General features: G+C 41.8%; 1 protein-coding gene across 4 annotated transcripts in view; it reads right to left on the bottom strand.

Annotated features, from left to right (window-relative positions):
- The window catches only part of adcy3a (adenylate cyclase 3a), a 59,125-nt gene extending 42,013 nt beyond the window's left edge, over nt 1-17,112 (bottom strand). For 3 of the 4 annotated variants that reach the window (XM_061915197.1, XM_061915201.1, XM_061915200.1), the window contains exons 1-4: nt 16,900-17,112; nt 13,042-13,961; nt 6,574-6,723; nt 4,273-4,403 (exon numbers count right to left, since the gene is read on the bottom strand). In XM_061915197.1, the coding sequence (XP_061771181.1) occupies nt 4,273-4,403; nt 6,574-6,723; nt 13,042-13,716 (956 nt within the window). In that variant the 5' untranslated portion in view covers nt 13,717-13,961; nt 16,900-17,112. The remainder of the gene's footprint in view (nt 1-4,272; nt 4,404-6,573; nt 6,724-13,041; nt 13,962-16,899) is intronic. The other variant, XM_061915198.1, reaches the window with a different exon arrangement.
- Nucleotides 17,113-25,003: the final 7,891 nt, after the last annotated feature.

Below are 25,003 nucleotides of genomic sequence, written 5' to 3'. Positions count from 1 at the left end.
AAACACAAACGAACACACTGCAGGGCTGCTTGTATCACACATGATATCACACACAAGTAAACACGCAGCAGGACCGCTTCTGTCGCACGTGGTACAACGTGCAATTAAAACACTGCATCACTGCTTGTATCACACATGATATCACACAAAAGAAAACACGCTGCAGGACTGTTTGTATCGCACATGATGTCACACACAAGTATACATGCAGCAGGACTGCTCGTCTCACACGATATCGCACACAGAAAACACACAGCAGGACTGCTTGTATCACACATGATATCACCCACAAGTAAACACACTGCAGGACTGCTTGTATCACACATGATATCAAACACAAACGAACACACTGCAGGGCTGCTTGTATCACACATGATATCACACACAAGTAAAACACAGCAGCGCTGTTTGTATCGCACATGATATCACACAAAAGTAAACACGCTGCAGGACTGTTTGTATCGCACATGATGTCACACACAAGTAAACATGCAGCAGGACTGCTCGTCTCACACATGATATCGCACACAGAAAACACACAGCAGGACTGCTTGTATCACACATGATATCACACACAAGTAAACACACAGCAGGACTGCTTGTATCACACATGATATCAAACACAAACGAACACACTGCAGGGCTGCTTGTATCACACATGATATCACACACAAGTAAACACGCAGTAGGACCGCTTCTGTCGCACGTGGTACAACGTGCAATTAAAACACTACATCACTGCTTGTATCACACATGATATCACACAGAAGAAAACACGCTGCAGGACTGTTTGTATCGCACATGATGTCACACACAAGTATACATGCAGCAGGACTGCTCGTCTCACACGATATCGCACACAGAAAACACACAGCAGGACTGCTTGTATCACACATGATATCACCCACAAGTAAACACACTGCAGGACTGCTTGTATCACACATGATATCAAACACAAACGAACACACTGCAGGGCTGCTTGTATCACACATGATATCACACACAAGTAAAACACAGCAGCGCTGTTTGTATCGCACATGATATGACACAAAAGTAAACACGCTGCAGGACTGTTTGTATCGCACATGATGTCACACACAAGTAAACATGCAGCAGGACTGCTCGTCTCACACATGATATCGCACACAGAAAACACACAGCAGGACTGCTTGTATCACACATGATATCAAACACAAACGAACACACTGCAGGGCTGCTTGTATCACACATGATATCACACACAAGTAAACACGCAGCAGGACCGCTTCTGTCACACGTGGTACAACGTGCAATTAAAACACTGCATCACTGCTTGTATCACACATGATATCACACAAAAGAAAACACGCTGCAGGACTGTTTGTATCGCACATGATGTCACACACAAGTGTACATGCAGCAGGACTGCTCGTCTCACACGATATCGCACACAGAAAACACACAGCAGGACTGCTTGTATCACACATGATATCACCCACAAGTAAACACACTGCAAGACTGCTTGTATCACACATGATATCAAACACAAACGAACACACTGCAGGGCTGCTTGTATCACACATGATATCACACAAAAGTAAACACGCTGCAGCACTGTTTGTATCGTATCGCACATGGTATCACAAAAAAGTAAAAACACTCTGCAGGACTGCTTGTATCGCACATGATATCACACACAAGTAAACATACAGAACTGCTCGTATCGCACATGATATCACACACAAGTAAACACGCAGAAGGACCGCTTGTATTGCACATGGTATCACATGCAATTAAAACACTGCATCACTGCTTGTATCGCACATGATAACAAACACAAATGAACACACTGCAGGAATGCTTGTATCACACACAAGTAAAACATGGCAGCACTGTTTGTATCGCACATGATATCACACAAAAGTAAACATGCAGCAGGACTGTTCGTATCACACATGATATCGCACACAAGAAACCACGCAGCAGGACCGCTTGTATCGCACATGGCATCAAACGCAATTAAAACACTTTATCACTGCTTGTATCACAAATGATATCAAACACAAACAAACACACTGCAGGACTGCTTGTATCATACATGATATCACACATAAGTAAAACACAGCAGCGCTGTTTGTATCGCACATGAAATCACACAAAAGTAAACACGCTGCGGGACTGTTTCTATCGCACATGGTATCACACAAAAGTAAACACACTGCAGGACTGCTTTTATCGCACATGATATCACACGCAAGTAAACACGCAGCAAGACTGCTCGTATCTCACACGATATCGCACACAAGTAAACACGCAGCAGGACTGCTTGCATCACACGTGGTATCACACGCAATTAAAACACTGCATCACTGCTTGTATCGCACATGATATCAAACACAAACGAACACACTGCAGGAATGCTTGTATCACACATGATATCACACACAAGTAAAACATGGCAGCACTGTTTGTATCGCACATGATATCACACAAAAGTAAACACGCAGCAGGACTGCTCGTATCACACATGATATCGCACACAAGCAACCACGCAGCAGGACCGCTTGTATCGCACATGGTATCACACGCAATTAAAACACTGCATCACTGCTTGTATCACACATGATATCAAACACTGCAGGACTGCGTGTATCACACATGATATCACACACAAGTAAAACACGGCAGCGCTGTTTGTATCGCACATGATATCACACAAAAGTAAACACGCTGCAGGACTGTTTGGATCGCACGTGATATCACAAAAAGTAAACACGCTGCAGGACTGTCTGTATCGCACATGATGTCACACACAAGTAAACATCCAGCAGGACTGCTCGTCTCGCACATATCATCGCACACAGAAAACACGCTGCAGGACTGCTTGTAACACACATGATATCACACAAAAGTAAACACACAGCAGGACTGCTTGTATCGCACATGATATCACACACAAGTAAACATACAGAACTGTTTGTATCGTACATGATATCACACACAAGTAAACACACAGCAGGACCGCTTGTATTGCACATGGTATCACATGCAATTATAACACTGCATCACTGCTTGTATCGCACATGATCTCAAACACAAATGAACACACTGCAGGAATGCTTGTATCACACACAAGTAAAAATTGGCAGCACTGTTTGTATCGCACATGATATCACACAAAAGTAAACATGCAGCAGGACTGCTCGTATCACACATGATATCGCACAAAAGTAAACACGCAGCAGGACCGCTTGCATCACATGTGGTATCACATGCAAAACCACTGCATCACTGCTTTTATCACACATGATATCAAACACATACGAACACACTGCAGGAATGCTTGTATCACACATGATATCCCACACAAGTAAAACACGGCAGCGCTGTTTGTATCGCACATGATATCACACAAAAGTAAACACGCTGCAGGACTGTTTGGATCGCACATGATATCACAAAAAGTAAACACGCTGCAAGACTGTCTGTATCGCACATGATGTCACACACAAGTAAACATGCAGCAGGACTGCTCGTCTCGCACATATCATCGCACACAGAAAACACGCAGCAGGACCGCTTGCGTCACATGTGGTATCACACGCAATTAAATCACTACATCACTGCTTTTATCACACATGATATCAAACACAAACAAACACTGCAGGACTGCGTGTATCACACATGATATCACACACAAGTAAAACACAGCAGCGCTGTTTGTATCACACATGATATCACACAAAAGTAAACACGCTGCAGGACTGTTTGGATCGCACGTGATATCACAAAAAGTAAACACGCTGCAGGACTGTCTGTATCGCACATGATGTCACACACAAGTAAACATGAAGCAGGACTGCTCGTCTCGCACATATCATCGCACACAGAAAACACGCGGCAGGACTGCTTGTAACACACATGATATCACACAAAAGTAAACACACAGCAGGACTGCTTGTATCACACATGATATCACACACAAGAAACATGCAGCAGGAGTACTCGTCTCCCACATGATATCGCACACAGAAAACACGCGGCAGGACTGCTTTTTTCACACATGATATCACACACAAGTAAACACACAGCAGGACTGCTTGTATCGCACATGATATCACACACAAGTAAACACACAGCAGGACTGTTTGTATCGCACATGATATCACACATGCAGGCACACATTACATACAGTACTTATTTTCTTTTTGCTGACATGGGAACATCATGCAATATGGATACGGGATGAGGACCCCCTCTGACAGACGTGCAGGAGTGAGACAGGGACATTACCTGACATTTTCATGTCTGTACATGTACATGGTGTTAAACTGCTGCATCTCCTTCTGGCTGGGCTCCTTCTTCATGTCCTGCAGCATCTCATCTGCGATGTGTTTGGGAAGGATGGACAGCAGCAGGCGTTCCTGCACACCAACGCACAATAAGAGAAAGAGACGAGGACTCCTGAGCAAGACCAGAAGGCGGGCTCACATTACACCACTTTTAAAACCTCTGCATTGGCTCCCTGGCTGTTTTAGGGTCAATTTTAAGGTTCTTCTTATGGTTTATAAAGGTTTTTATAAACCTTTGGCTCTGATGTGCCAGCAACTTGAGGGTTGCAGGTTCGATCCCCAATCACTGTCGTTGTGTCCTTGGGCAAGATACTTTACCCGCTTGTATTGTGGCCAAACAGCTCCATTCTCGTTTCATCTGACCACATAACTTTACTCCAGAAGGTCTTATCTTTGTCCTTGTGATGTCAGATAAAACAAAAATGGAGCTGTTGGGCCACAATACCCAGCAATATGTTGGGAGGAGAAAAAGTGAGGCCTTTAATCCCAGGAACACCATCCCTACCGTCAAGCATGGTGGTGGTAGTATTATGCACCGGGCCTGTTTTGCTGCCAATGGAACTGCTGCTTTAAATGGGACAATGAAAAAGGAGGATTAGCTCCAAATTCTTCAGGACAACCTACCTAAATCATCAGCCCGGAGGTTGGGTCTTGGGTGCAGTTGGGTGTTCCAACAGGACAATGACCTCAAACACAGGTCAAAAGTGGTAAAAGAATGGCTAAATCAGGCTAAAATAGAGGTTTTAGAATGGCCTTCCCACATTCCTGACTTGAACATGTGGACAATGCTGAAGAAACAAGTCCAAGACCCAACCTCCGGGCTGAGATTTTAGCTTGTCCTGAAGAATTTTGAGCTAAATGGGACAATTAAAAAGTAGGATTAGCTCCAAATTCTTCAGGACAAGCTAAAATCATCAGCCTGGAGGTTGGTCCACATGTCCATGTCAGGACTTTGGGAAGGCCATTCTAAAACCTTCATTTTAGCCTGATTTAGCCATTCATTTACCACTTTTGACCTGTGTTTGGGGTCCTGTTGGAAAATCCAACTGCGCCCAAGACCCAACCTCCTAGCTGTTGATTTTAGCTTGTCCTGAAGAAATTGGAGCTAAATGGGACAATGAAAAAGGAGGATTAGCTCAATTTTTTTCAGGACAACCTACCTAAATCATCAGCCCGGAAGTTGGGTCTTGGGCACAGTTGGGTGTTCCAACAGGACAATGACCCCAAACACAGGTCAAAAAGGGTAAAGTAACAGCTAAATCAAGCTAAAATTGAGGTTTTATAATGGCCTTCCCAAAGACCTGACTTGAACATGTGGACAATGCTGAAGAAACAAGTCCAAGACCCAACCTCCGGGCTGATGATTTTTGCTTGTCCTGAAGAATTTGGAGCTCAATGGGACAATTAAAAAGGAGGATTAGCTCCAAATTCTTCAGGACAACCTACCTAAATCATCAGCCCAGAGGTTGGGTCTTGGGCACAGTTTGGTGTTCCAACAGGACAATGATCCCAAACACAGGTCAAAAGTGGTAAAGTAACGGCTAAACCAAGCTAAAATGGAGGTTTTTAATGGCCTTCCCAAAGACCTGACTTGAACATGTGGACAATGCTGAAGAAACAAGTCCAAGACCCAACCTCCGGGCTGATGATTTTAGCTTGTCCTGAAGAATTTGGAGCTAAATGGGACAATGAAAAAGGAGGATTAGCTCCAAATTCTTCAGGACAACCTACCTAAATCATCAGCCCGGAGGTTGGTCCACATGTTCAAGTCAGGACTTTGGGAAGGCCATTCTAAAACCTTCATTTTAGCCTGATTTAGCCATTCATTTACCACTTTTGACCTGTGTTTGTGGTCAAAGACCCAACCTCCGAGCTGATGATTTAGGTAGGTTGTCCTGAAAAATTTGGAGCTAATCCTCCTTTTTCATTGTCCCATTTAAAGCAGCAGTTCCATTGGCAGCAAAACAGGCCCCGAGCATAACACTAGCACCACCATGCTTGACGGTAGGACTGGTGTTCCTGGGATTAAAGGCCTCACCTTTTATCCTCCAAACATATTGCTGGGTATTGTGGCCAAACAGCTCCTTTTTATTGTTATTACATACCACACGTGTGTGTGTGTGTGTGTGTGTGTGTGTGTGTGTGTGTGCATGTGTGTGTGTGTGTGTGTGTGTGTGTGTGTGTACCAACAGTCAGTACAGTAACATGAGAGAATGACATCATACAGCAGGTGACATCTGACCTGTTGCTGGCTCTGCTCCTCCAGGTTGAGCTTGACCTCCAGGGACTGTCTGGCCTCCAGGAAGGCCTTGCGGTGCTTCCTGTCGGCCATGTAGTAGGACATGATGCCCACGGTGATGGCACACATGTAGATGACCACGTTGGCCAGGAGCTGCGGTGGCAAAGGTGGAAGGCGGTCAGTCTTGTCACATGTCAGAGGACAAGATGTCTTCTCCTCTCACGCCTACACATCTTTGCTCAGGTTTCAGGGTCCAGGGAGAAGAAGAGCACTCCTTGGGTTCACTGTTCCCTGTTCTCTCGGTAAGAATACTTTACACTACAAAGTAGACTGCCACCCATTACTAGCGCCCATATTTGGCATTTCCACGAATATATCAACATTGTCGTTCTTGTTATCCATATTTGTTTTTTGTTTTTTACACCTACATCAGTTGAAATTGTAAATTGTGTTTTTTAGGCGGAATAAATGACTTTTGCCGGAGTTTGTTTACAAGAGAACTGCTATGTGGCCTGCAATGAAAACCAGTTTGACACCCGTCAATGTAAACACAGTGTGTGTGTGTGTGTGTGCGTGTGTGTTTGTGTCATTATTTTGCATGATCAGCTCAGACCGGTTGTAATTTCCTTATGTCCACAGTATGTGCAGTAAAAAGCAAGAAGGTCGTAGGACGTGCAGTACAAGCGCTGCATTGTACTGCACGTTGTAAAAGTACACCTTCATGGGCTTGATATTTGAAAAAAAGATGGATGCTCCTTCCATTGGTCAACATGACGGATGTCTCTCACGTGTGGCAACATCAACAAAAAAAGCTTCAGTACTGAGCTTTTATTCTTGAAATAAGAACTTTGACAGAAAAGCTGCTTGGTTTACACATAATACACAAAACATGTCGACATCACACTTTAAATCGATCCTGGTTTTCCTTACATTTTATTTTAGTAAGCACATTTGTCGTATTTTGGGCCTAAAATAAGTAATGCGTCAATAAAGTACGTTATCTTTTCTGACTAAATGTATTTGTCTTTTTTAATTCAATACTATCGTATAAAATAAATATTATATGATCAGCACGATTGTAGCTGAGATAGGCGCCAGCGCCCCCCGCAACCTCAAAAGGGAATAAGCGGTAGAAATGGATGGATGGTTGGATGGATGATCAGCACTGTATCAAAAACCAACATCAATCTCTAAAGGATATCACCACATGGGCTCAGGAAAACTTCAGAAAACCACCGTCACTAAATAAAGTTAGTCGCTACATCTGTAAGTGCAAGTTAAAGCTCTACTATGCAAAGTGAAAGCCATTTATCAACAACATCCAGAAACACCGCCGGCTTCTCTGGGCCCGAGATCATCTAAGATGGACTAATGCAAAGTGCAAAAGTGTTCTGTGGTCTGACGAGTCCACATTTCACATTGTTTTAGGAAATATTTGACATCGTGTCATCTGGACTAAAGGGGAAGCGAACCATCCAGACTTATCGACGGAAAGTTCAAAAGCCAGTATCTGTGATGGTATGGGGTGCATTAGTGCCCAAAGCATGGGTAACTTACACATCTGCGAAGGCACCATTAATGCTGAAAGGTACATACAGGTTTTGGAACAACATATGCTGCCATCTAAGCGCCGTCTTTTTCATGGACGCCCCTGCTTATTTCAGCAAGACAATGCCAAGCCACATTCAGCACGTGTTACAACAGCGTGGCTTCGTAAAATAAGAGTGCGGGTACTTTCCTGGCCCGCCTGCAGTCCAGAAATGTCTCCCATCAAAAATGTGTGGCGCATTGTGAAGCGTAAAATACGACAGCAGAGACCCCGGACTGTTGAACGACTGAAGCTCTACATAAAACGAGAATGGGAAATAATTCCACTTTCAAAGCTTCAACAATTAGTTTCCTTAGTTTCCAAACGTTTATTGACTGTTTTTAAAAGAAAAAGTCATGTAACACAGTGGTGAACATGCCCTTTCCCAACTACTTTGGCACGTGTTGCAGCCATGAAATGGTAAGTTAATTATTATTTGCAAAAAAAAAACCCCAAAGATTATGAGTTTGAAACTCAAATATGTTGTCTTTGTAGTGCATTCAACTGAATATGGGTTGAAAAGGATTTGCAAATCATTGTATTCCGTTTATATTTACATCTAACACAATTTCCCAACTCATATAGAAACGGGGTTTGTACATTAAATGTAAAAATTATCCGTGCATAAAAATTCAGTGCAGAAAAATGTAGTGTTTAGAAAATTAAGGATAAAGAAATGAGTGTGAAAAAATACAGTGTGAAAATAAAATTAGCGTATAAAAACACAGTCCGAAAAAATTCAGGATAAAAAACTAAATAAAGTCTGTGTAAAAAAAATCAGTGTGAAACATTCAGTGAGTAAAACATTCAGTGTATAAAAACAATGTGTATTAGAATTCAGTGCATAAAATTCAGATTGTAAACAGTTCAGTTTAAAATAATCTCGAGTAAAAAATAATTCAGTTTAAAAAAAAATGACTAGTGAATAGAAATCTAGTATACAAAATTGGGGGTAAAAAAAATTCAGTGTATACAAACTCAGCATAAAGAAAATTCAATGTAAAAAGAAAATCAGTGTACAAAAAAATTCAGTGTAAAGTAATTTAGTGTATAAAAAATTCCCGTAAAAAATCGCTGTAAAAAAACAGTGTAAAAGAATTCAGTGAGTAAAATTTTGGTGTAAAGAAAATTCAGTGTAACAAAACAAAATCAATGTATAAAAAATCAGTGAGTAAAAATTCAGTGTAAAAAAAATGAGTATGAAAAAACTTAGTCAGTGTATAAAAACTCAGTCGGTAAAAAATTTTGAATAAAAATTAAATAGTCAGTTTACAACAATTAAGTATAGAACAAATTCAGTGAAAACATTTAGTGTATAATATTCAGTGTAAAAAAATCAGTGTATAAAAATTATGTGCATAAAATTCAGTGTAAAAATTAAGTGTCAAATAATTTAGTGTAAAAATATTTTGTGTAAAGAACATGACCAGGTGTATAACAATTCAGGGAGTAAAAATATAGCATTAAAAATTGGGGGTAAAACATTCAGTGTAAAAAATTCTGCGTAAACAGAAAATCAGTGTAAAAAAATTCAGGAGAAAATCACTGAAGTGTATAAAAATTTGGTGTAAAAAGTCAGTGTAAAAAAGTAGTGTATAAAAATGTGTATACAAATTCTGTGTAAATAAAAACTGTGTAAAAAAATGTATACAAATTCAGTGACTAAAAATTTAATGTAAAACAATTAGTGTATAAGACTTAAGGGTAAAAAAAAATTGTGTGTATAAAAACAATCAGTGTATTAAAAAAATGTGGTATAAAATATTCAAAGTAAAAATTGCGCGTATATAAATTCAATGTAAAAATATTCCGTTTAAAAACAATTAGTGTATAAAAATTTGGCGTTAAAAAAATCACTTTAAAAACATTTAGTGAGTAAAAATTCAGTGTTAAAACAGACTTAAGTGTAAGAAAATTGAGTGTAGAAAAACAATCAGTGTATAAAAACCAAAATTTCAGCATAAAATTTCGGGGTAAAAATTGCGTTTATATAAATTCCGTTTAAAAAGATTTATTGTATAAAAATTTGACGTAAAAAAAATTTGTGAGTAAAAATTCAGAGCAAAGACAGACTTAAGTGTACGAAACTTGAGTGTAGAAAAATAATCAATGTATAAAAACAAAAATTTCAGTATCAAATATTTCGAGTAAAGATTGTGTGTGTATAAATTCAGTGTAAAAACATTTAGTGTATAAAAATTTGCCATTAAAAAAAAATAACTGTAAAAACATCCATTTTCTACCACTTATTCCCTTTGGGTTCGCGGGGGGCGCTGGTGCCTATCTCAGCTACAATCGGGCGGAGGCGGGGTACACCCTGGACAAGTCGCTACCTCATCGCAGGGCCAACAGATAGACAGACAACATTCACACTCACATTCACACACTAGGGCCAATTTAGAGTTGCCAATCAACCTATCCCCAGGTGCCTGTCTTTGGAGGTGGGAGGGGCCTATCCCCAGGTGCCTGTCTTTGGAGGTGGGAGGGGCCTATCCCCAGGTGCATGTCTTTGGAGGTGGGGGGGGGCCTACCCCCAGGTGCATGTCTTTGGAAGTGGGAGGAAGCCGGAGTACCCGGAGGGAACCCACACATTCACGGGGAGAACATACAAACTCCACACAGAAAGATCCCGAGCCCGGGATTGAACCCAGGACTACACAGGACCTTCGTATTGTGATGCAGACGCACTAACCACTCTACCACCGTGAAGCCCACTGTAAAAACATTTAGTGACTAAAAATTCAGTGTAAAAACAGACTTAAGTGTAAGAAAATTGAGTGTAGAAAAACAATCAGTGTATAAAAACTAAAATTTCAGTATAAAATTTGCGGCCCGCGGGTAATTTTTTAGCGGCCCTAAGCACATTCTAAAAATTCGATTTAAAAAAATAAAAAACAGAAAAAGCGGTATAAAAGAGTAAACAGGTGAAATGTTACAAGAAAATGTTGCAATGTTTAACACAAAGCTGCCATGCAGGCTGTTATTTTCTTTAAAAATATAATAATTAATCAAATATTCCACTTTGAGATATTTTTTGGGGAAAATGTTGCATATTTTGTGTTTGCCATATAAAAAACAAAGATGTTTTTTTTCTAAAGAAGGGCCTAATAAGAACAAATAAAAAACATTGACAACATTAAAAGTTATAATTGACAGATGGATCTGAAGTTGATCTCAAGACGATTGTGTTTAAAGTAAACAGTAAAAAAAAAAAGTATTTTTATCCCCAATAATTTTAGTGCGATTTTTTTTTATGTCATTGCTAAAAAAAATAATAAATTGAAATCAATGGTGTTACGTGTTGACATTTTTAAGGCTCCAATTATTCTATAATCTCAAATATTCCACTTTAAAGTTCTATTGGTGGAAACTATTGCATATTTTGTGTTTTTTTCCCATAACAAAACAGGGTTTTCTTAGACAAAAAGGGCATGCAACTTCAATCTTTAAAAACGTTATATTGACAGATAGACCTAATGTTGATCTAGAGCAGGGGTCAGCAACCTTTTTGAAACCAAGAACTACTTCTTGGGTACTGATTAATGCGAAGGGCTCCCAGTTTGATACACACTTAAATAAATTGCCAGAAATAGCCAATTTGCCCAATTTACCTTTAATAAATAAATCTATATATACATATATTAAAAATGGGTATTTCTGTCTGTCATTCCGTCGTACATTTTTTTCCTTTTACGGAAGGATTTTTGTTTTTAGAATTTTGATGACATGTTTTAAATAGGTTAAAATCCAATCTGCACTTTGGACCAAGCTATATTTCTAACAAAGACAAATCATTATTTCTTCTAGATTTTCCAGAACAAAAATTTTAAAAGAAATTCAAAAGACTTTGAAATAAAATTTAAATGTTATTCTAAAGATTTTCTAGATTTGCCACAATATTTTTATTTTATTTTAATCATAATAAGTTTGAAGAAATATTTCAAATATTCTTCGTCGAAAAAACAGAAATTAAAATGAAGAATTAAATTAAAATGTATTTATTATTCTTTACAATATATATATATTTTTTTTACTGGAACATTGATTTAAATTGTCAGGAAAAAAGAGGAAGGAATTCAAAAGGTAAAAAGGTATATGTGTTTAAAATTCCTAAAACTATTTTCAAGGTTGTATTTTTTCTCTAAAATTGTCTTTCTGAAAGTTATAAGAAGCAAAATTTAAAAAAAATTATGAATTTATTCAAACAAGTGAAGACCAAGGTTTTAAAATGTTCTCTTGGATTTTCAAATTCTATTTGACTTTTGTCTCTCGGCATAGCTCGGGTGATAGAGTGGCCATGCCAGCAACTCGAGGGTTGCAGGTTCGATTCCCGCTTCCGCCATCCTAGTCACTGCCGTTGTGTCCTTGGGCAAGACACTTTACCCAGCTGCTCCCAGTGCCACCCAAACTGGTTTTAATGTAACTTAGATATTGGGTTTCACTATGTAAAGCGCTTTGAGTCACTCGAGAAAAGCGCTATATAAATATAAATCACTTCACTTCTCTTAGAAATAAAAATGTCGAGCAAAGCGAGACCAGCTTGCTAGTAAATAAATACAATTTTATAAAACAGAGGCAGCTTACTGGTAAGTGCTGCTATTTGAGCTATTTTTAGAACAGGCCAGCGGGCGACTCATCTGGTCTAGAGATTTAAACATTGAATAACAATAACATAAAATAATGACACATTTTAAATATTTTTTTGACCAAAATCCTTTGGGGTCCCTGGGATCAAGCCTGAATGTATATTTTTACACATATATTGTATTGCTTTTTGAAATAAAAAAAATATCAAAATGGCCCCCACTTGCAGTGATTTTTCAGTGTGCGGCCCTCAGTGGAAAAAGTTTGGACACCCCTGCTCAAAGGTAACGTGTCCTCACCTGTCTTCCCAGCGCGGCTCCCTGGATGTTCTCCTGCTGCTGCTGGGCGATGGTGACCCCCAGGACCAGGGTGTGCACCCCGCAGGTGACGCTGGCCATCAGCACGATGGGCGTCAGCCTCAGCGGCAGCGTGAGGAAAAAGGAGAAGCTGAAGAAGGCCTGCCAGCCCACCGTGTCGCTGGCCTGGTGGGAGCGGGCGTAGTTCAGACCCAGGTAGCAGAAGATCTGGGCGGCGATGAGCACCCACAGGGCGTAGGGCACCACCCGCCTGGAGATGCGCTCCGGCAGCAGCCCGAAGCGGCACAGCAGGTAGAGGACCACGTCGGCCAGAAGTCCCAGCGACGCCACCAGGACGGAGGCCAGCTTGTCGCTGGTGTAGACCACGGCGCACATGACGATGACGAAGCTGTCGAAGAGCGCGGCAAACACCACCAGCACCAGCAGGGTCTCGTGTCTCTGGCGGCGGAAGTAGGTCTGGTACAGGTTCTCCAGGGACTCCGGCGCAAAGGTGAGCCGCATGAAGCGGGGCAGGCAGAGGCAGCATCCCGAGCTGCGCACCGTCACCTCGTGTGTGCGCCCCACCGCCTGCCCGGGGTCGGAGGGCAGCGTCACCGAGCAGTCCGCCGAGTACTCGGCCGAGCACTCCGGCTCGGAGAAGGCTCGGTTCCGAGGCATGCTCTCGGTCGATGTGGCCGCCGCTCAGGTCCGCGTGTGCTCCGAGGTGGACTGGCTGACTTTCACCGAGTGGCCCCGCCCCTCCAGCCACATGACCCACAGTCTGGCCTCAGCGGGGTGACGGCTGCTTTCCGTAGCGCCGCGCCACGGTGACGGTCTGAGTGGGCACGCTCCACCACTTGAGAGCAGCTGGACCGACCGCCTCCTCTGTCTCCATGGTCCTGGGAGGAGCCGCTCGTCCCCTGCTGTCGAAAAAAAGCCGCCATTAAACCTTACAAAAAAATCGAGCAAAAGTTTAAGGTACAAACCTTGTTTCCATATGAGTTGGGAAATTGTGTTAGATGTAAATATAAACGGAATACAATGATTTGCAAATCCTTTTCAACCCATATTCAGTTGAATATGCTACAAAGACAACATATTTGATGTTCAATTTTTTTTGGGCAAATAATAATTAACCTGGAATTTCATAGCTGCAACACGTGCCAAAGTAGTTGGGAAAGGGCATGTTCACCACTGTGTTACATCACCTTTTCTTTTAAAGGCCTACTAAAATGAGATTTTCTTATCCATTCTATGTGTCATACTTGATCATTTCGCGATATTGCCATATTTTGGCTAAAAAGGATTTAGTAGAGAACATCGACGATAAAGTTCGCAACTTTTGGTCGCTAATAAAAAAAAACCTTGCCTTTACCGGAAGTCGCGGACGATGACGTCACCCGTGTGAGGGCTCCTCACATCCTCACATTGTTTATAATGGGAGCCTCCTATTCGGACCGAGAAAACGACAATTTCCCCATTAATTTGAGCGAGGATGAAAGATTTGTGGCTGACGATATTGATAGCAAAGGACTAGAAAAAAAAAATAATAATAATAAAGTTGAAAAAAAAAAAGGCGATTGCATTGCAAAAGATTCGGATGTTTTTAGACACATTCACTCGGATGATTCTGGAAATCCCTTATTTTTCTATTGTGTGGCTAGTGTTTTAGTGACATTAAATAGTACCTGATAGTCGGAAGGGTGTCTTGACGCCAGTCTCTGAGGAAATTAGTCACGGCAGCAGCATCACGACAGAAGTTCCGCTGATCTCCGGTGAGAGGCGACTTTTTACCACAATTTTCTCACCGAAACATGCCGGTTGACAAGCGGTCAGGATCCATGTTCGCTTGACCGCTCTGATCCATAGCAAAGCTTCACCTCCAGGAATTTTAAACAAGGAAACACCGTGTGTTTGTGTGGCTAAAGGCTAAAGCTTCCCACCTCCATCTTTCTACTTTGACTTCTCCATTATTAATTGAACAAATTGCAAAAGATTCAGCAACACAGATGTCCAAAATACTGTGTAATTGCGCCATAAAAAGAGACGACTTTTAGCCGCTAGTGGTGCTGCGCTAATATGTCCCCTCCAACTCGAGACGTCACGCGCCCGCATCATCATTCCGCGACGTTTTCAACAAGAAACTCCGTGGGGAAATTTAAAATTGTAATTTAGTAAACTAAACCAGCCGTATTGGCATGTGTTGCAATGTTAATATTTCATCATTGATATATAAACTATCAGACTGTTTGGTCGGTAGTAGTGTCTTTCAGTAGGCCTTTAAGTATCCTGTTGAAAACGTTGTGGAATGATGACGCGTGACATCACCGGTTGTAGCGGACATGTTCTTCCAGCACCGCTCACGGCTATAAGTGGTCTGCTTTAATCGCATAATTACACAGTATTCTGGAAATCTGTGTTGCTGAATCTTTTGCAATTTGTTCAATTAATAATGGAGACGTCAAAGAAGAAAGATGTAGGTGGGAAGCGGTGTATTGCGGCCGCCTTTAGCCACACAAACACAGCCGGTGTTTCCTTGTTTACATTCCCCAAGGTGAAGCTTTACTATGGAACAGAGCGGTCAAGCGAACATGGTTCCCGACCACATGTCAACCGGCAGGTTTCGGTGAGAAAATTGTGGTAATAAGTCGGCTCTTATCGTAGTTATGAGCGGAGCTTGCGTCCCCCTGCAGCTGCGTGGCTTCCCTCAAAGACACTGGCGGTCACCACACCCGTGGCCACACCCCTCCGACTTTCAGGTACCATATAATCTCACTAAAACACTAGCAACACAATAAGCAGATAAGGGATTTTCCAGAATGATCCTAGTAAATGTGTCTAATAACACCTGAATCACTCCCACTGCCCTCGCCTTTATTTTTTCCTAACAATAATAATAATAACGGATTAGATTTATATCGCGCTTTTCTATTTTTAGATACTCAAAGCGCTCACAGTGAAGTGGGAACCCATCATTCATTCACACCTGGTGGTGGTAAGCTACATCAGTAGCCACAGCTGCCCTGGGGTAGACTGACGGAAGCGTGGCTGCCAATTTGCGCTTACGGCCCCTCCGACCACCACCAATCATTCATTCATCATTCATTCACCAGTGTGAGCGGCACCGGGGGCAAAGGTGAAGTGTCCTGCCCAAGGACACAAGACAGCGATTTGGATGTCAATAGGTGGGAAGCAAACCTGGCACTGCCGCTCTACCCACTACGCCATGCCGCCCCATAGTCCTTCACTCTCACTATCCTCATCCACAAATCTTTCATCCTCGCTCAAATTAATGGGGAAATTGTCGCTTTCTCGGTCCGAATTGCTCTAGCTGCTGGTGGCCATGATTGTAAACAATGTGAGGATGTGAGGAGCTCCACAACCCGTGACATCACGCGCACATTTTCTGCTACTTCCGGTACAGGCAAGGCTTTTTTTATTAGCGACCAAAAGTTGCGAACTTTATCGTGGATGTTTTCTACTAAATCCTTTCAGAAAAATATGGCAATATCGCGAAATGTTGAAGTATGACACAAAGAATAAAAAAATCTCGTTTCAGTAGGCCTTTAATAGTTGTGTTTTCGTTATTATTATTATGACTACCATTACTTTGACTTGTACATTTGTTGTTGTTTTTATTGATGTTATTGTGATGGTTGTAATGAGTGGTGATGATTATGATAGTCCATAGTGGGTGGCTGCAGATGGAGACTAGTCATGGCGGGAGAAAAGAGGCACGCTTGCACACTACCAGCACACACGTCACGTCACGTCACGTCACGTCAAGTGTTCCCTGCTGTGTCCAAATGGCGTTCATAGAAGATCTTTTCGTCTTCCAGATGTGGAAGAGTATTTATTTACCTAGCAGCCTGGACAGCCTCCTTTCCCACGGCCTGTTTTCCCGCCAATGTCCGGTCAGAGCGGCCTGTCGTCCCGCCAATGTCCGGCCAGAGCGGCCTGTCGTCCAGGTGAGCTGTGCGGGCTGCGGACGAAGAGGCGCGACACCCAAATCCACTCCGAGTGGATCCTTTCCTGCGTCTTCTTGCCTCTGTTCCGCACAACACTCCGCTCGCAACAAGCGCACGGACGTTAGCGTGATCACTACTTCCGCTTCTTTCCAAATTAAATCTTTAGGCATATTTGTGGTTGTTTATTAAAGACGTCATGTCTTTAGATTTATATTTCTATTGCCATCTGTTCATCTGTAAAACATGATTCCATGAATAACGGCCTCCTTTTGCCCTCTGTAGGACTTGTTGTCATACATCGCGCTCTTGTATTGAAGGAACTAATGATACACATCCGCACTAGTCACGTGTTTCACTCCCGCGCTTCACACACCCTTCTCCACACTTCTGTAGCCCCGCCCTCTGGGACCAATACATCAGTGGTGTCCAAAGTGCGGCCCGCGGGTAATATTTTAACGGCCCTGAGCACATTCTAAAAATACGATTAAAAAAATTTGAAAAAAACTGAAAAAGTGGTATAAAAGAGTAAACAGGTGAAATGTGACAAGAAAATGTTGCAATGTTTACTCTAATAATACAAAGCAGCCATGCAGGCTGTTATTTTCTTTTTAAAAAATAATAATAATTAAACAAAATCAATGTCACATTAAATATTACACTTTGAGATACTTTTGGGGGAAAATGTTGCATACCGTATTTCCTTGAATTGCCGCCGGGCATATAGTATGCGCCAGGGGCGTCGCCAGACATGTTTCACTGGGGCACGTGCCCCACTGTTGATCTGCAGTGCCCCAGTAAAAATTTCACCAATTAAAAAAAAAAACGCTTCAGAGTTTTAAGTCTACATAACATAGACAACAGCGCACATACTACTTAGTATGGTAATTGATTGCTACTGTATTCACTCCTCTAACAATGAGCACATGGCTAATTAATATGGTAATTTATTCACGTGTGGATCGAGACTTCGGTTGAGAAAGAGAGAGAGAGAGGGGCTGCGAATCACTGCGTGAGGTAGGTGACGTTAGCCAACAACAATTTGTTAATTACATTATTTAGATTTTGATTTGACTGAAACTGTAACTCCTAGATGGATATCAGAAAGTTATTCACCAGCAGCAGAGAAGAAGCAGCAGGAATGAGAGATGTAAGTGAAGTCCTAGCTAGCTAGGCAACATCATTGTCTTAAGTTGATAATAAGTTAGCTAACATTATTCCCTGTATCAAGACAAACATTCATTTGCTGTACGAGCTGTCGGGGGAATTTCTAACGAACATGAAACATCATGTTGGTTATTGTCTGCTGGTTCTGCATCAATGATGATTTGGAGTAAGCATGTGTGAGTTGAGTTCTTCTCAAATGGTTTATCTTCAGGAAGAAAAACATTTTTCCATATAATCAAGTCGTGAGCCAATTTTTTAATCATTCAAGTTTATTTCACAGAAAAATAGCACAGTAGACTTGTCTTGTTAATCCGTGTGACTTTGACTAAAATAATCTTGTTTTGTCACCAGAAAAATGGCTACAGCTAAAGCATCTGGTTTTGTTTCCAGAAAAAATAGTAACATTTCTGTATTTGTTTTCAGAAAGATGGCTGAAAATATCAGGTTTTGTTGCCCCATTTGGATTAAAAAAAGAAAAAAATTCCATTACTGTCCTGAGTCCTCCTCCAACTTGTTAGTCGGTTTGCCTTTTGCTAAAATACTCACTAATAGTCACGAGAAAAATGGCTAAAAATATCTGGTTTTGTTGCCACAATTTGATTTTTTTTCTCCCTAAACTTTTTTTTTCCATGCACACATCTGACTGCGACTCACTGAAAATGACACACAATCCACTTTTATGTCACGACCCAGCAGTTGGGAACCACTGGTCAACTGTATAACAGTTACTGTAATATTTCCATGTCTGTCCAGAGTGATTGATCACTTTGCAAAAATGAAAAGGAGACGTTACAATTTACTTCTCAGAAAATGATTCCCTGAACAGACACACAACAGTTGTTGATTTATTCTACTACTGTGGCTTTATTGTTTTGTGTATATTTTATAGTTTTGTGTATCTGAAATAGGATTAGCCACATTGCCATAAATGGAAATTAAATAATATAAAAGAACCCAGAGATGTAGGGGTGCTTTATTTTTTGTTTTACTTTTGTAGATGTTAAATTCTATTTTGTAGATGTTAAATTCTTCACCACAACGATCCGTTGTGGTGAAGAAGGAGCTGAGCCGGAAGGCAAAGCTCTCAATTTACCGGTCGATCTACGTTCCCATCCTCACCTATGGTCATGAGCTTTGGGTCATGACCGAAAGGATAAGATCATGGGTACAAGCGGCCGAAATGAGTTTCCTCCGCCGTGTGGCGGGGCTCTCCCTTAGAGATAGGGTGAGAAGCTCTGTCATCCGGGAGGAACTCAAAGTAAAGCCGCTGCTCCTCCACATCGAGAGGAGCCAGATGAGGTGGTTCGGGCATCTGGTCAGGATGCCACCCGAACGCCTCCCGAGGGAGGTGTATAGGGCACGTCCAACCGGTAGGAGGCCACGGAGAAGACCCAGGACACGTTGGGAAGACTATGTCTCCCGGCTGGCCCGGGAATGCCTCGGGATCCCCCGGGAAGAGCTAGACCGAGTGGCTGGGGAGAGGAAAGTCTGGGCTTCCCTGCTTAGGCTGCTGCCCCCGCGACCCGACCTCGGATAAGCGGAAGAAGATGGATGGATGGATGGATGGATGGATGGATGTTAAATTTGTAGATGATTACTGCAATATATATTTCTAAAAGATTCATTGCTCTTCCTTTTTGCTTTTACCAGTAGCAGTTTAGAAGTCTGGAGTAAAAAAGTGCACACGTAGATCAGATTAGATTAGATTAGATAGTACTTTATTTATTCCGTCGGGAGAGTGCCTTCAGGAAAATTGAAATTTTCAGCACAATCCCATTCAAGATCAGACAAACATTACAGGGAGACAGAACAGGATCGCTGACGGGTCTGCCGGCTTCCAGCGCCCCTTACAAAAAAGATGAGATACAGGTAAACAAGGGGGGGGGGAATGGGAGAAAAAAATAGAAGATTAAAATAGAATTAAAAATATCAGTCTTAGCCTGGGCCCTGGAGAGGGGGTGCAGACTGAGGCCAAGGGAAAAAAACAACAACTCATAGCCATAGTACACATCCCTCTTACATGTGTGTAAGAGGGAAACATCAAACATCAAAGAACACAGAGGACATTAAAGACATTAAAGCAGCAGATACAACCAGACACTTCTACATACAGCTATGAATAAAAAGTAAAAGAAACATATCCACTGTGGTGGCCTCTGCGGTGTTCCACGCCATCGTCCGCTGGGGTGGAGGCAGCATGGCCAGAGACAAGAGCAGACCCAACAAAGCAACCAAGACAGCCGACTCCACTCTCGGCCAGTGTCCAGTCCGCGTGGATGAGCGAGGATACGTCCAAGGTGACTGAGGTGTCCGACACCTGCTCACCCAGCCAAGACACCGCGAAGACTCTCCGTCCCAGCGCTCAGTGCCAGCTCCGCAGCCCTGTCCCCTCATCCGCATCTCCTCCAGTCCCTCCAAACCTACTCCGGTGTGGCAGAGACCCTGCAGCTGGTCTCCATGGCCAAAAGGCTCCCGGGAGGCAGATCCAGAAGTCCACAAAAAAAGCACCACCGAGGTCACGAAAGTGCCACCCCTTGTCACACAGTCCCAAAAGGCAAGAAAATATAATAAGACATGAAAAAAAGAGGGTAACACAAAAGGATGACACAAGAGCACAGAGCTCCTGCCAACAGCAACCACTACAGCAGCGCCATCTTGGAAAAAAAAAAAAAATGCATTAGTTAATTTCAGGTGGTTAATCAAAGATCCATACAACATAATCTGATATGATTTCATAGTTTAAAGCACTATTTATGTATTTTTTATGATAAATAAGTGTTAAAAATGTTTTTGCTTGCGCGCTTTGCACGCTCACATGAATTATTTGTGCCCCAGGTGTGCCCCAGTTCAGTATTAGTTCTAGTGACGCCCCTGGTATGCGCCTGCCTTGAATTACTGGCGGGTCAAACGCGCTTCGCAAAATAATTAGCGCATGCTTAGTATTATCGCCGGGTCAAACTCGTGACGTCACGAGTGACACTTCCCCTGTCATCATTTTCAAAATGGAGGAGGCTGATTTCAATACCGGTAATTTGAAATCGCATAAAGGGAAGAAGATTAAGAGCTATTAAGTAGGATTTAAGGTCCAAGCTTACATCACACTCAAATTTTTACAGCATGCCTTTGGTAAGTGCCGGAGTGAGAAGAGGTTTTAAATTAATTAGCGCCCGGCGGAAATTCAAGGAAATACGGTATATTGTATTGTTTTTTTTAAAGAAAAACATATCAAAATGGCCCCAGCTTGCTTTGATTTTTCAGTGTGCGGCCCTCAGTGGAAAAAGTTTGGACACCCCTGCAATACATACTGTACAGTCCTGCTCAAAAGTGTATGTACACTTGTAGAGAACATCATGTCATGGCTGTCTTGACTTTCTACAACTCTTATTTGTTTGCGATGTAGTGATTGGAGCACATATTTGTTCCTCACAAAAAAACATTCATGCAGTTTGCTTCTTTTATGAATTTATTATGGCTCTACTGAAAATGTGAGCAATCAAAAGTATACATACAGCAATGTTAATATTTGCCTACATGTCCCTTGGCAAGTTTCACTGCAATACGGCGCTTTTGGTAGCCATCCACAAGCTCCTGCTTACATGCATTTTTCACCACAAAATTGCTGTAGTTCAGCTAAATGTGTTGCTTTTATGACATGGACTTGTTTCTTCAGCATTGTCCACACCTTTAAGTCAGGACTTCCCCCCAGAAGGTCTTATTTTTGTCCATGTGATGTCAGATGAAACAAAAATGGAGCTGTTTGGCCACAATACCCAGCAATATTTTTGGAGGAGAAAAGGTGAGGCCTTTAATCCCAGGAACACCAGACCTACCGTCAAACATGGTGGTGGTAGTATTATGCTCTGGGCCTGTTTTGCTGCCAATGGAACTGCAATGAAAGACATAATGTATAAAAAAAAATTACATGAAAAAATATACAACTTACTAATGGGCCCACAAAAGACTCATGTGTTGACTGTTTTCAGGAAAGTAACAACACATGAGAAGCATGTACAAAGCCCAAAAGCAGTGAAGTTGTCACCTTGTGTAAACGCTGAATAAAAATAGACTACAACAAATCCTTTTCAACTTATATCCAATTGAATAGACTGCAAAGACAAGATATTCCATGTTCACACCGACAAACTTTCTTCTTCTTTGCAAATATTCGCTCATTTGGGATTTGATGCCTGCAACATGTTTCAAAAAAGCTGGCACAAGTGGCAAAAAAGAGTGAGAAAGTTAAAGAATGCTCATCGAACACTCATTTCGAACATCCCACAGGTGAACAGGCTAATTGGGAACAGGCGGGTGCCATGATTGGCTATAAAAGCAGCTTCCATGAAATGCTCACTCATTCACAAACAAGGACGGGGCGAGGGTTACTACTTTGTCAACAAATTGTTTAAGAACAACATTTGTCAAGCAGCTATTGCAAGGAATTTAGGGATTTCACCATCTATGCTCTGTAATATCATCAAAAGGTTCAGAGAATGTAGAGAAATCACTGCACGTAAGCCATGATATTACGCACCTTGGATCCCTCAGGCATCAAAAAGCCACATCAGTGTGTAAAGGATATTGCCACATGGGCTCAGGAACACTTCAGAAAACCACTGTGAGTAACTACAGTTGGTCGCTACATCTGTAAGTGCAAGTTAAAACTCTACTGTGCAAAGCCACAGCCATTTATCAACAACACCCAGAAACGCTTGGCCGGGCCCGAGCTCATCTAAGATGGACTGATGCAAAGTGGAAAAGTGTTCTGTGGTCTGACGAGTCCACATTTCAAATTTTTGGAGGAAACTGTGGACCAAAGAAGAAAGGAACCATCCGAACTGTTCTAGGGTGAAAGTGTAAAAGTCAGCATGTGTTATGGTATGAGGGTGCATTAGTGCCCAAGGCATGGGTAACTTACACATCTGTGAAGGCACCATTAATGCTGAAAGGTACATAGAGCTTTTGGAGCAACATATGTTGTTATCATGGACGCCCCTGGTTATTTCAGCAGGACGATGCCAAGCCAGGTGTTACAACAGCGTGGCTTCATAGTAAAAGAGTGCGGGTACTAGACTGGCCTGCCTGTAGTCCAGACATTGAAAATGTGTGGTGCTAAAATATGAGGCGTGAGACTGTTGAACAACTTAAGCTGTACATCAAGCAAGAACGGGAAAAAATTCCATTTCAAAAATGTGTTTCCTCAGTTCCCAAACCTTTACTGGGTGTTGTTAAAAGAAAAGGCCATGTAACACACTGGTAAAAATGCCTTTTTTAACATGTGTTGCTGCCATTCCATTCTAAGTTCATGATTTTTTGCAAAAAAGAAGAAAGTTTGTCAGTGTGAACAGTAAATATCTTGTCTTTGCAGTCTATTCAATTGAATAACGTATTTCCTTGAATTGCCGCCGGGTATATAGTATGCGACTGCCTAGATTTACTGCCGGGTCAAACTAATTTCGCAAAATAATTAGCGCATGCTTAGCATTACCGCCGACTCAGGATTAACGCCGGGTCAAACTCCATCCATCCATTTTCTACCGCTTATTCCCTTTGGGGTTGCGGGGGGCGCTGGTGCCTATCTCAGCTACAATTGGGCGGAAGGCGGTGCACACCCTGGACAAGTCGCAACCTCATCGCAGGGCCAGGTCAAACTTGTTTCGCAAAATATTATTTTTATTAGCGCATGTCTAGAATTTCCGCCGGGTCAAACTCGTTTCGTCAAATAATTAGCACATGCCTAGAATTTCCGCCGGGTCAAACTCGTCACGTCACGAGTGACACTTCACCTGTCATCATTTTCAAAATGAAGGAGGCTGATTTAAATAATTTGAAATCGCATAAAGTGAAGAAGATTAAGAGCTATTCAGTAGGATTCAAAGTCCAAGCTATTGAATATGCTAAAAAGAACAGTAAGCAGCTATGTTTTATTAATATACCATAGCTGCGTGTGTCAAATATGAGTCATTAAATGACTCCCGCCTCCTGGTGGTAGAGGGCGCTAGTGATCCTTCTTGCGACTACTCGGCTGCAGAAGAAGCGACAACAAGCAGCAAGAGTGAGCAGCGATCGTTTATATTTTCCTCTCGCTTGCACTTTTAACATGGAGGATTATACATCCAAATAAAACAGTTTTCTAAACTGGACTTTCAATCGATGCAGGAGGTAATAAAGGAAGATCTCAATCGAGACTGAGAGATTTTTAAAACTGAAGAAAGATAAGGAAGACTTCTATAAACAAGTTATCGATGCTTTTGATCAGAAAGAGCTGCGCATGGACTTCATTTATAAGTAAAGGTAAGACCATAATAACCTTTTTTTTTTATTAAATGTGCTTTTCAAGATGGTATCCTTACATCACACTCAAATTTATAAGCGCAGGCCTAAATTTACCGCATGCCTTTGGTAAGTGCCGGAGTGAGAAGAGGTTTTAAATTAATTAGCTTCCAGGAAAATGACTAAGACAACTGTTAAAACAGTGTCCAAGGTGTCATAGTCTGCGGTGTCACCACCACCATTACACTCCTTTACCTTTTCAGAGGGAGCAAAAGGTAAACAAAAAAATCAATTGGGACAGATCGATAGAGAGGTAAATAAAAAAGATGCTTGTGGAACATGAATTCAGAGGTGGAGAGAGGAAAGCCAGGAGGAAAGTGAGAGTGGAATGTCAAAGACAGAGGTGGCTCTGACATAATTAGCAGCCATGGCTAGCAGGCTTGTATGGATTGTTCCACTGCAACTGATCCATGATCTACTTTCTGATCCCACGTGTTGACTTTCCACTCTTCCACTCGACCACTACACACACTATTTTGCCAAAAGTATGGTGGCCACCCATC

The sequence above is a fragment of the Nerophis ophidion genome, linkage group LG11 (assembly GCF_033978795.1).
Source record: "Nerophis ophidion isolate RoL-2023_Sa linkage group LG11, RoL_Noph_v1.0, whole genome shotgun sequence".
NCBI lineage: Eukaryota > Metazoa > Chordata > Actinopteri > Syngnathiformes > Syngnathidae > Nerophis > Nerophis ophidion.
Note: the sequence above shows the minus strand (reverse complement) of the source record. Positions and strands in the feature narration are given on the sequence as shown.